At 41.6% G+C, this 13,292-nt stretch overlaps 2 protein-coding genes across 2 annotated transcripts in view; one reads left to right on the forward strand and one right to left on the reverse strand.

The window, feature by feature from the left end:
- Nucleotides 1-13,292, reverse strand: part of LOC306999562 (uncharacterized protein) — an 825,164-nt gene that overhangs the window by 455,692 nt on the left and 356,180 nt on the right. The gene's annotated exons all lie outside the window — the stretch shown is intronic.
- LOC306999552 (uncharacterized protein) overlaps nt 1-13,292 on the forward strand; it is a 38,317-nt gene that overhangs the window by 9,085 nt on the left and 15,940 nt on the right. The window contains exon 4 of the mRNA XM_079614301.1: nt 9,673-11,878. Coding sequence (XP_079470427.1) covers nt 9,673-11,878 — 2,206 coding nt within the window. The remainder of the gene's footprint in view (nt 1-9,672; nt 11,879-13,292) is intronic.

Genomic DNA, 13,292 nt, shown 5'->3' on the forward strand with positions numbered 1-13,292 from the left:
CCCCTCTTTGCCATATCCTCCGTAGCATCCTCCGCCGAATCGTACATCACAACTCCCTCCTGGTAGAAAACTCTGAACCTGGCGGGAAACGGCGTCTGAAATCGGATTTTCTTCTCCTTTAATACCGCTTTTGCTTCGGCATATTCCCTTCGTTTTTTCAAGACATCCGGCGCATAATCGTGGTCGAGATTGACTCTTTTCCCAAGATGTTGAAATCCTCGCTTTTGCCAGGCCATTCTCAACAGCTCGTCTTTCATCCTGTAGCTTGACATCTTGACATTGATGGACCTCGGCGAGGCTTCCCCAGGTGGCCTCGGCATCAAGGCGCAATGTGCTCTTTCCACTCGAAGTTCAAATGTAGCCGGAAGCTCCAGTCCCTCTCGCAGCAATCGCTCCACATACACCACCATCGTTGGGGAATTTTCCTCCGCTCCCTCTTTGACGCCGTGAATTCTGATATTTTCTCGTCTGGAGCGGCCCTCTAAATCCGTCAGCTTAGCGTCTAGATGTATCTGAAGATGTAGCAGCTCCTGCATGGTATTATCCGCCACTTGTAACCGTGTTTCAGTCGCGTCAATCCTCCTCTCCGCCTCTTCGATCCTAGTATTGGATTTATTGATTTCTTCCCGAATCGCATTCAGCTGCTGAGTATGAGGCCAAAGTCCCCGGTCTCGCTTTGACCCGCTCTGAGTTGCGTATGTGTATCATCATCGTCCTCCATTACGCTGCTAAGCGATGAAGTTTGGCTAGCTCTGTCGACATCGAGTAACTCCGTCTGCTTTGACTTTTTATTTTTCCCTCTGGGCATTCTCGAGACCCACTGTCTTAAATCACACTGAAAACTAAGTTTGTTTTAAAATATTCGGGTTGTAGTGGGTAACTATGTCCGAAATTGTCGGGAGCACGTTCACTAAGCTGCCATCCCCTGGTTCGACAAACCGGAAGTCTCAATGCTACAGTTTGTGTAAATACTGAGTCAATGGATTGAGATTATCCTCTTCCCATCATGCAATAGAAAGAGCCCAGATGATGTCACTTCCTGAGTGTCACAGTTTTAAGAAATGTTCTGTTTTAAAAGGAGGAAAATCATGTCAGAAGTAACAGGGTTGAGTAAAACCTGTAGGACACTGAAATGTACCTCATTCATGGAAGGTTTAAGGACATATAATCAACAGTGGTGTGATGTAACGAATTAAAAATACAAGTGTTTTTTTTCACATTGTACTTTTTTTAGTAGTTTAAAAATTGTGTAATTTTACTTTTACTTGAGTATATTTTAAGTGATGTAAGTGATGTATCGGTACTTTTACTCTGCTATTTCCCTTCCGTTTGTGGTCATTACTCGTTACATGCTTGTTTAAAATTTTTATTTTTATCCATCAACGTCATTGGATCGAGTAATCGTGTCAAATCAAATTCTGCAATAGCAAACTTTATCCGCTAGCCTATATCTGCTGTTACTCGTGGCTGTGCTGTGGAAGTGCATTCTTCAAGCATCAACTCAATAGAGATCATAGTAAGCAGAAATGTGAAATGTAACTTAATTCAATTCAAGTTTATTTGTATAGCGCTTTTCACAATACATATAGTTTCAAAGCAGCTTTACAGAAAATGCATTTCAGAAATGTACATACAAAAATACTGTTAGTTAATCATAAATTTATGATTATCATATCGCCGGCGTTGGGTCGTCTCTTCACAGGCGTCGAGCCGTCTCTTCACAGGCGTTGGGGCATCTGAAGTCTCCATTAAAGGCTGGATACATAACTGGAGCTGACGAACTCTATTTGAGACAGGCGTCCCGAGATAACAACAAAAAAGGGCAGATGGGAAATAATTAGCGTAGCTGCTGTTCATAACATGAATGCATTTGATCTGATTTAACTGTAGTATAAAAGGTATGAGATGCATCATGTGAATGCTTGGCGAAAGAGATGCGTCTTTAATCTAGTCTTAAACTGGGAGAGCGAGTCTGAGCCTCGGACAATATCAGGAAGGCTATTCCAGAGTTTAGGAGCTAGATGTGAAAACGCCCTCCCTCCTTTAGTGGACTTAGTTATCCTAGTTACGACCAGAAGCCTCGAATTTAGCGATCTTAAAGAGCGCGATGGATTGTAGGGCGATAGAATATCCCTTAAATACACAGGAGCTAAACCATTTAGGGCTTTATAGGTCAGTAGTAGGGATGGCGAAAACAAAAAAAATTCTTGACCGACCACCGAGCCTCATTAGCGGGTTTAAACCGGTTAACCGATTAGTTTAAAATATGCTGCGCTATTTGAAATAACAGCCATTTCGAGCCGCGCCTGCAATTTCGCAACTCTGTCGCATCTCTCTGCCGCTCACACACACACACACAGCCCCGGCGGCGCCCTTCCACTCACGTCACTTTTTCAAATCCCCTACAGCGCGATACATGAGTCCCGCAAACGCGGCGCCGAGGAGCTTGTATGTAACTGGAGGACAAATGTCTCCTTCGTTTCGAAATGGTTTGGATACAAGGTGATCGCGTTGAAAATAAAGGCGCTTGTCTGGCATTAGAAGCTCATTTGAAACATTGCCGCGGCTCATTTAAGAAAATGACAGCTCCGAAGAGGCTTGCGGGTGTCGCGTTTTCAGGTGATACATCATAGATGATGTGCTACTACTGTATTTAAGCGCTGTATCACACAAGTTGCCACTTACATCTGTGTCATTCTTGTTGGTGAAATAGTCCCACACGCTACTCTTCCTCACACGCTTCCTCCTGTCGTCTGCCCTGGCTCTAACCTCGAGTGTGTTAGCCTGTAGCCTTTACTGTTCACAAACCTTGTGAGCGCGCGAACCCAAACGCTGTGACCTCGCGACAAATGTTTTTATTGGTCTATTAAGTACAAACAGGTGAGTTATGAAAAATTGAGAAAAATTCACACAAAAAGATCTTGGAATGAGATGGCAAACTGTAGTAGCGTTTAGTCCACTGTCTATAATAGCCTAATTTAGAGCTCACTTTTTTTTTTTTACCGACTACCGACAACTTTGATCGGTTAACGTTGATACGGTCAACCATCGGTCAAACGGTCATCGGTTAACATCCCTAGTCAGTAGCAATACTTTGTAATTGATACGGAACTTAATAGGTAACCAGTGTAGAGATGATAAGATTGGTGTTATATGATCATATTTTCTTGACCTAGTAAGAACTCTAGCGGCTGCATTATGGACTAACTGTAGCTTATTTACTGAGGATGCAGGACAACCAGCTAATAGAGCATTACAGTAATCTAGTCTCGAGGTCATGAATGCATGAACTAACTTTTCTGCATCAGAAACAGAGAGCATGTTACGTAGCTTAGCAATGTTTTTAAGGTGGAAAAAGGCTGTTCTTGTGACATATGAAATATGATTTTCATAAGACAAGTTGTGGTCTAGTATAACACCCAGATCTTTTACTGTAGAGGATAGGGCTGGGTACCGAGTCTCGATACTTTTTAGGTACCGACCGAATTGCCTCGATACTATCGAGTATCGAAAAATGACATGTTGTTCGGTTCCAGATTTCGATACCTAAGGAGTTAACTCGTCAACGTCAGTGCTCAAACAAATACATATGAAATGCACACACATAAACGCGACACACATAAAGTCGCTCACGCACATACACACAAACTCTACACACACAAGACGCGTGGAACTCTTCGCGCACATACTCGTATGAGACGCGCGCACGCACAAACTCTCGACGCGCATACTTGTATGAGACGCGCACACGCTCAAACTCTCGACGCGCATACTTGTATGAGACGCGCGCATGCTCAAACTCTCGACGCGCATACTTGTATGAGATGCGAGCACACAAACTCTCCGCGCACATATTCATATGAGACGCGAGCACACACATAATACCTTAAAAATTTGGAAAAGTCGATCAAAAGTGTGGGTACATTTCTCCAGGCTCGATGCCAACAGCGCGCGATAAAGTATTTGCGGTAAAATAATTGCTGCAAAGACCGGTACCACGACAAATATGATGAAGACCTTGACAATGCACGGAGTAAACATAAGAGCAGAAAGTTGCTCCGTCTTCGACTGGTAAATGAATAGATAGTTTGTTGATCACTCGGACAGTGTTTATATTGCAATAAATAATAACCTACTGAATGCACACTGCCGTTCAAAAATGTGTTGGTTAGTCAGATTTTCTTTTCAGTAAGGATGCATTAAAGTTATCAAAGGTGACATTAAAACATGTGTAATGCTACAAACTATTTCGTTTTTAAATAAATGCTTTTCTTTTGAATTTTTTATTCATCAAAGAATCATGAAAAAATTTATCATAGTTTCCAAAATATTAAGCAGCAAACTGTTTTCATTTTTCTGAAGGGTCATGTGACACTGAAGTAGCCTAATGATTTTGAACATTCAGCTTTGACATCACAGGATTAAATTACATTTTGAAATGTATTCAAATAAGATTTTAAAATGTGTTATGTAATCTTGTTAAAATGGATTTCATAAAATTTAGTCAACGTAGATTAATTTAACAAAAAAAATTATCTAATTAATTAGAGGCTTTGTAATTAATCGAAATTAATCGCATTTTAATTGCATATAATTATTTGACCTGAGAACAGTGAGAAGTAATTTTTTTCACATGGATTTTTAGTATACCATTGAATAATGACTGAATACATAAGCTTAAGCAACAAAATATTGTTTATTTTTGTTCAACCATGTCCAGCAGACCAGTGCTATTTTTGCCATTAAGTGTAGCAATAGCCGTTCCGAATTCCTTGTCGCATAGCTTGCACACAACCATGCTCTTATCGACGCTTCCATCCGCTCGTTTCTTTAAATAACGCGCTAGGGTGCTCAAGTTTAGCTATTCATTCAGCGCGCGCAGCTCAAACAGAAATGCACGACTAATAATAACGATGAATAATTTGGGACGGACATATTACATAACATGAGAACACTATTGTATTAAATGGTTGTGAATGCATTGGGTTTAGTTTAGGGCGTTAAAGTCCCGGCTCTAATAAAATTGGTATCGAAAAAAGTATCGTTAGGAGCCGGTATCGAAACTGAGGTATCGAAATTGGCACCGGATTGAAAGATTTTGAACAATACCCAGCCCTATGTATGCTATAGACCATTACGCTTGATTAAAACTTTTGTTGCTACTAAAAGCAGCTTGCTATTTTTGGCTGAGTGCAGCTGAAGCAAGACTATTAAAGAAGAGGGATCAGAAGGATTCTTCGCTCGTCCTTGATGAAGAAGTCTTAACACGCCAGCATTTGTCAGACGTAAGAAGCCATTGAAGCCTAGCTAGGATCTATCTGTTAGTTAGTACTCATTTATAATCTGTAACAAGTATTCTTTTCATTTGATTCTTTTTAATAAATATTGTTAAACATTTATTATAATCATCTGACTGGACCTTGGATTTCTGAGTACGAGTCACATTCTTCTACCTGGATCAGGAAGATCCTACTTGAAGAGAACGACACAAGAGCATTCTTATGATAAAAGAATAATCACTATGAGATTTGATTGATCATTAACCCTCCGGGGTCTAAGATGTTTTTGGGGTCCTTGAGATGTTCTGACATGCCCTGACATTTGTGCTTTTTTCAGTTGCTTATAAACATATTAATGGCAAAGGTGTAATTACACTCTATCACAAACAGGGCTACCATAATATGTGAAAAAAATATGCACTTGGGGCATTTTGGGGCACTTGGTTTTTTGGACCACCGGAGGAAAATAGGGGAGGGTCATGTCTTTTTATTCTTTGTTGAGGGGAGGGTCATCTGACTTTTTTTTAGTCTAGGGGGAGGGTCACCCAACTTTTGTATTCATGAAAACAGCAAAATTTCAAAGTAGCTCTCTCAGTCTCGACCCCCTCAACAGAACGCTAATGAAATGTTTACCCGGCAAAGCTTTAAAGCACCAACAAATAATGACATTTTGTGATTGCAAATAAGTGCAGTGTCCTGTGAGTGAACTCTACCGCTGCATTAACATGTGATGTGAATGTACGTCGAGTTTCACAGTATTGGAACTCAAGGCGCCAGAACTGCGCCTGATAGAATGTGCGCTGTAGCACGATACTGGGCAATTCCAGTGTTATGGACGTGACATTTGCAGTCAAAACTTGAAATATAAATTCTCAGAAAATTCATTTAATACCAATATAAACTTTCAGTTGTCGCACAGATAACGTAGTCAAAACCGCCAATATTAAACTTCAGAACAATATTAAAATCCTCTAGATCACTCTTCAGCACCATATATACTTGTCTCCTGAAAGAAACAACATGCTTCAACAATAGAGACTTACAATCTGACCTTGTCTTGAAAGTTCCCTCTCTAAATTTTCGTCCTTAATGAAAGGGGGCACATTCGAAAGCATAACTTTCTTCGCTGGATTAACCAGAGGAAAAAACATTCAGCGTTATTCCTTTCTCAATAACATCATTCACTTTTACAATCTCATCCAAAAACAGAACAACAGCACAGTTCATCTTAGATGCTGACCATATACTGTTGTATCCAACAATTTTTCCGATCGCTATACTAACCTCCTCCACTAAGCTCTCAATTCCAACCGGCACTTTAATTCCATGGCGCCGGATAATACATTTAATCGATACAACTTCTCGATCATCGATTAAGCAGGTTCATGCGCGTGCTGCTGCTCAACCGCGAAACAAAGCGAGCACGTTTTGTTTGGGACCATTTTACACCTTCATTATGACTAAGTTAGCCAGCAGCCATATCACCCTGTAGCCCAAGACTGGTTTCCCACTGAAGCTAAGCGGGGCTGAGCCTGGTTAGTACTTGGATGGGAGACCTCCTGAGAAAACCAGGTTGCTGCTGGAAGAGGTGTTAGTGAGGCCAGCAGGGGGCGCTCACCCTGTGGTCTGTGTGGGTCCTAACACCCCAGTGTAGTGACGGGGACACTATACTGTCAAAGAGCGCCATCCTTCGGATGAGCCGTTAAACCGAGGTCCTGACTCTCTGTGGTCATTAAAAATCCCAGGATGTCTTTCGAAAGAGTAGGGGTGTAACCCCGGCATCCTGGCCAAATTTGCCCAGTGGCCACTGTCCATCATGGCCTCCTAATCATCCTCCTATATATATACTAATTGGCTTCATCACTGTCTCCTCTCCACCAGTAAGCTGGTGTGTGGTGGGCGTTCTGGCACAATATGGCTGCCGTCGCATCATCCAGGTGGAGCTGCACATTGGTGGTGGTTGAGGAGATTCCCCACTTCTATGTAAAGCGCTTTGAGTGTCCAGAAAAGCGCTATATAAATGTAATGAATTATTATTAAGTTTGCGTGTTCATTCGCATCCTTTTGTTTTGTGCAAATGTAAGTTGTAATATTGTGTTTATTTTGTGTATGCCTATCTATATCTGATTTATCTTATATTGGATGCATCCCTTGAATTAACGCTGTAGTGCGCGTGATCAGCTTCAGCGCGCGCAGCTCAAACGGCACTGCACGACTAATAATGACTATTGGCAGGACTGTCATATTACATAACATTATAAAGCGAACAATATTGTAATAAAACAGTGTGCATTAGAGTTTAGTTGCCGTGTCGCGTTGCTCCAGGAAGAGCGTGTCCACAACATGAGTCATTCTGAATGAATGGCACGTAACTTAGTTCAAATTCACTTGTGCATTCGCGTCATTTTGTGCAGAAATAATTTGTAATATTATGGTTATTTTGAATATATCTGATGAATCTCATATAGGATGCGTTTCTTTGAGTTAAATAACGCGCTAGAGTGCTCAAGTTTAGCTATTCATTCAGCGCGCGCAGCTCAAACAGAAATGCACGACTAATAATAACGATGAATAATTTGGGACGGACATATTACATAACATGAGAACACTATTGTATTAAATGGTTGTGAATGCATTGGGTTTAGTTGCCGTCTTCAGTGCGTTGTTCCAGGGAGAGCACGTCCACAGTCACACACTCTGCATCTGAGGCGGCGCTGGTGACGCGTTGTATAGTAGTCATAATATTTGATAAATTAAATAATCAATGACATTGAAACATTCATCGATCGATCATGGGAATTTGTGAAAAATTACATCCCTAAACAACAATAAAACATCAATTGAGCAATATAACATGCATTTTTATTCAGTATATAAGCAATATTTAGCTTTTTATGTTAAAGACACTATTGATACCGTGAGAAATTTACATTCTCAGGAAAATAGCCGCTTATCAGTTAATCGTTAATCGATCGATAAGGTCAATCAACTAATGATGAATTAATTAATCGATAATTTGCATCCCTACCGCTGGGTGAGCTGGGCAAAACCCGCTCCTCCCGAACTATCCATGGCCGCCAGTTTAAAAACTGGCTAACCCTCCCCTATCCCACTCCCCCCCCCCCCCCCCCTACAAACCTACACGATACAATTCAGCAAGATATAGCAGAAAAAAACATAAGACCGTAAAAGTTGAGAAAAACTTCAGCCACGCTCTGAATCATCCTCCACTCGCTCCACAGACGCTCACGCATGCGCAAACGCAGAGAGAGAGAGAAGCTCATGACATTAAGCTTTCTTCTTTTAATCCTTTTTTTTCCACAAGTTTAAGAAGAGTGATCAGTTATACGAAAATCAGAGATGAAGAGTATGTGTGATGTAAAGGCTTAAATTTGCTGTATTATGACTATTATCATTATTATTACTATTTTTGGTTAATCCGTTATTAGAGAATGATAAAAAAGGGGGAATTGTAATTTTCATTGTTCATTGTTCATCCGTCCTTCGGATGAGACGTTAAACCGAGGTCCTGACTCTCTGTGGTCACTAAAAATCCCAGGATGTCTTTCGAAAGAGTAGGGGTGTAACCCCGGCATCCTGGCCAAATTTTCCCAGTGGCCACTGTCCATCATGGCCTCCTAATCATCCTCCTATATACTGATTGGCTTCATCACTGTCTCCTCTCCACCAGTAAGCTGGTGTGTGGTGGGCGTTCTGGCGCAATATGGCTGCCGTCGCATCATCCAAGTGGATGCTGCACATTGGTGGTGGTTGAGGAGATTCCCCCCTTCTATGTAAAGCGCTTTGAGTGTCCAGAAAGGCGCTATATAAATGTAATGAATTATTATTATTACTATTATTATTAGTAGATATTACAAAGTAATCTGTGTCACATGTTTCCATTGTGATATGTGAACGGGAAAATGTATGTTTGTGAACAGGATATATGCATGTTTAGGTACCTGTGGAAGTGGCTGAGTGTGACACTTCAGGAACATATGGGACAGGACCTTTGACCCTAGTATTGACTTTTGGTGATCTGAAGTGACAACTAAGTGATATTACAGATACACAGAAACTTATATAACAATGGGTCTCTTATCTGTGGAAAGAAGCCTGCTGAAGAAAGGCCTTAAAATGGTAAAAAGACTGCCCATCTCTTCCTGTCCACTCACTTCACAGGGTAACTTCTGTGTGGGGACTGAGCCTTTTTGCAAGAATAAATACTTTAAAAAAAATACTTTTTTGATTCAGTGTCTCCTACGCAGTGATTGATGGTTTGGTATAGATTTTTGCCACAACAATGTCCTTTCACTTTTTCTATCCATTTCTATCTTTTAATGAATTTGATGAACTGAAATTTTTATTTAATAATTTTTTTCTTTCATGTCAGACCTGATGGAAGAGAGCGAGGAGAGTGAAGAACTGAGAGAAGTGAAGGAGGAGAGTGAAGAACTGAGAGAAGTGGAGGAGGAGAGTGAAGAACTGAGAGAAGTGAAGGAGGACAGTGAAGAACTGAGAGAAGTGAAGGAGGAGAGTGAAGAACTGAGAGAAGTGAAGGAGGAGAGTGAAGAACTGAGAGAAGTGGAGGAGGAGAGTGAAGAGCTGAGAGAAGTGAAGGAGGAGAGTGAAGAACTGAGAGAAGTGAAGGAGGAGAGTGAAGAACTGAGAGAAGTGAAGGAGGAGAGTGAAGAACTGAGAGAAGTGAAGGAGGAGAGTGAAGAACTGAGAGAAGTGAAGGAGGAGAGTGAAGAACTGAGTGAAGTGGAGGAGGAACATCATGTCCAACCTGGAGTACAACCCTTGAGTCGCTCAAAGACTAAACAGACATTTTTAAAGAAAAGAAGAGCGAATAAATCTTTCACCTGCACTCAGTGTGGAAACAGTTTCACAACCAAACAACGTCTTGAGATTCACATGAGAATCCACACCGGAGAGAAGCCGTACACATGTGATCAGTGTGGGAAGAGTTTCACACAAATAACACATCGTAATAAACACATGAGGATCCACACCGGGGAGAAGCCGTTCTCATGTGATCAATGCGGCAAAACATTTCTCTGTGCATCAGTCCTGAAGAGACACCTGACAGTTCATACGAAGGAGAAGCCGCATTCATGTTCTGTGTGTGGAAAGAGTTTTTCACGGCTGCCATATTTACATAGTCATGAGAAAACTCACACTGGTGTGAGAGAGTACATGTGCTTTGAGTGTGAGAAGACTTTTACTACCTCAAACTGTTTAAAACTGCACCAGAGAATTCACACTGGAGAAAAACCTTACAAGTGTTCACACTGTGACGAGAGATTCCGTCATTTATCAAATCTGAAAACGCATGAGAGGATCCACACTGGAGAAAAACCTTACAAGTGTTCACACTGTGACGAGAGATTCAGTCAGTCATCAAATCTGAAAACGCATGAGAGGATCCACACTGGAGAAAAACCTTACAAGTGTTCACACTGTGACGAGAGATTCAGTCAGTCATCAAATCTGAAAAAACATGAGAGGATCCACAGCAGAGAGACGCTGCACACGTATGATCAGTGTGGAAAGAGTTTCTCTGTTAAAAGTAAACTGAAGCTACACATGAGTGTTCACACTGGAGAGAAGCTGCATGTATGCCATCAGTGTGGAAACAATTTCACATACAAACATACTCTTGCTGTTCACATGAGGATCCACACCGGAGAGAAGCCGTTCTCATGTGATCAATGCGGCAAAACATTTCTTAGTGCATCAAACCTAAAGATACACATGACAGTTCATACGAAGGATAAGCCGTATTCATGTTCTGTGTGTGGAAAGAGTTTTTCACTGCTGCAATATTTACATAGACATGAGAAAACTCACACTGGTGTGGGAGAGTACATGTGCTTTGAGTGTGGGAAGACTTTAACTACAGCAAACTGTTTAAAACTGCACCAGAGAATCCACACTGGAGAAAAACCTTACAAATGTTCACACTGTGACAAGAGATTCAGTCAATCATCAAATCTGAAAACACATGAGATGATCCACACTGAAGAGAAGCCGTTCTCATGTGATCAATGCGGCAAAACATTTCTTAGGGCATCAGACCTGAAGGCACACCTGAGAGTTCATACGAAGGAGAAGCCACATTCATGTTCTGTGTGTGGAAAGAGTTTTTCACAGCTGAGCAATTTACATAAACATGAGAAAACTCACACTGGTGTGAGAGAGTACATGTGCTTTGAGTGTGAGAAGACTTTTACTACAGCGGACAGTTTAAAACAGCACCAGAGAATTCACACTGGAGAAAAACCTTACAAGTGTTCACACTGTGACGAGAGATTCAGTCGATCATCACATCTGAGATCACATGAGTGGATCCACAATGGAGAAAAACCTTACAAGTGTTCACACTGTGACAAGAGATTCAGTCACTCATCAAAACTGAAAAGACATGAGAGGATCCACAGCAGAGAGAAGCCGCACACGTGGGATCAGTGCGGAACGAGTTTCTCTATTAAAACTCACCTGAAGCGACACATGAAGATCCATACAGTGGAGAAACCACATAAACACAGTCTGAAATGTGAAAACTCAGATGTGCTGAGCAACAAAGTCTCTTCTGTGTAAGTTATGCCTAGTTCACACTACACAACTTTAAACGTCGGCAGATCGCTATGCTGTTTAGACTACATGACTTGCTTTGGAGTCTTGAAGTCGTTGTGGTTTTCACACTGCGTGACACCACGTAAATGATCTGCAACAGGGGGTTACACACTACACGAGCTGAGAACAACTGTCACCCAATGACTCTACCCGGTCCCCAAACCACGTTTTGTCACGAAAGCACACGCGAGAAGTGGAATGTGAAATGACGAAGAAAAAATTAAAACTTGGTTGCGCAATGACTTGTTTAGAACCCCGAAAAAAAAGAATATGGGTGAAAGGATGGATAAGCACACCGGGCAGCAGGGATTGTCTGTCAGAGAGAGTTGGAGGAGAGTAAAACATCTTTATAATGTAAAAGCAGCTGCCTGCTCGTGTTGTGGTTTGGTAATAATGGTTACAAATACAAAAGGCTTGTGTGTTTTGTGACAAAAAGCTGATCATTGGCTGTTGCGACACATGACACCACAGGCTGTCGAGTCGGCCGACAGCTCCAGATATTTAGCATGCTAGATATTTCTGGCGTCGCTCGGAGCAATACTAGACAGCGGTTTACTCGTGGGCCGATCTCGATCACGCAACAACATTACTACCAGTGATGCGCGGGTTGATCCAAAATGAGCCGCGGTTACGAGTCATCCAAAAATATTTTTAATGATATTCGGGTCGCGGTCGGTCGGGTCGTTTGAAATAAAGATGCCAATTAAACCTTTGTAATTTATATAGTACTAGACCAGGGGTGCCCAATCCTGCTCGTGGCGATCGACTGTCCTGCACAGTTCATCTCCAACCCTAATCAAATACACCTGCCTTTAATTTTCAAGTGATCCTGAACTGTGCAGGACAGTCGATCGCCAGGAGCAGGATTGGGCACCCCTGTACTAGACACAATTTTCTATGAAATACATAGGTCTACACTTTATTGGCTGAATAACTGGCGCGATGATGACGCACGAGCTCAGTCTGCAGGCAGATGAAAGTGGGAAATCCTTATTTACCTTTTGAATGTTGAGCGCGTTATTAACTTTTGAATAAAAGCTGACGCGGGACAAAATGCCTGATTTCCCAACACGTTGAACTGAGCAATGCCATTGTGCCATTTTAATAGGCTACTTTTAAATGCATATAGCTCAGTAATGTCAGTTTTATGTATTTTCTGAGAGGGGGCGGGATTTTTGTTGGGAAAGTCGGGGGAGAGACGCACACTTCGATTAGACTGGATAAACACATGCAGCATCTTAATTGTTAAGAAAATGAAACGAAATAAAAGAATAAATCAAGCCTTTATTACAAAACACTAGGCCATATCATACAGCATTCAGAAAAATGCGCACCCCTAGTTCCTACGTCGATGGCCCAATGACGCTACGATGA

The sequence above is a fragment of the Phoxinus phoxinus genome, assembly GCF_949152265.1.
Source record: "Phoxinus phoxinus genome assembly, chromosome: 1".
NCBI classification, from domain to species: domain Eukaryota; kingdom Metazoa; phylum Chordata; class Actinopteri; order Cypriniformes; family Leuciscidae; genus Phoxinus; species Phoxinus phoxinus.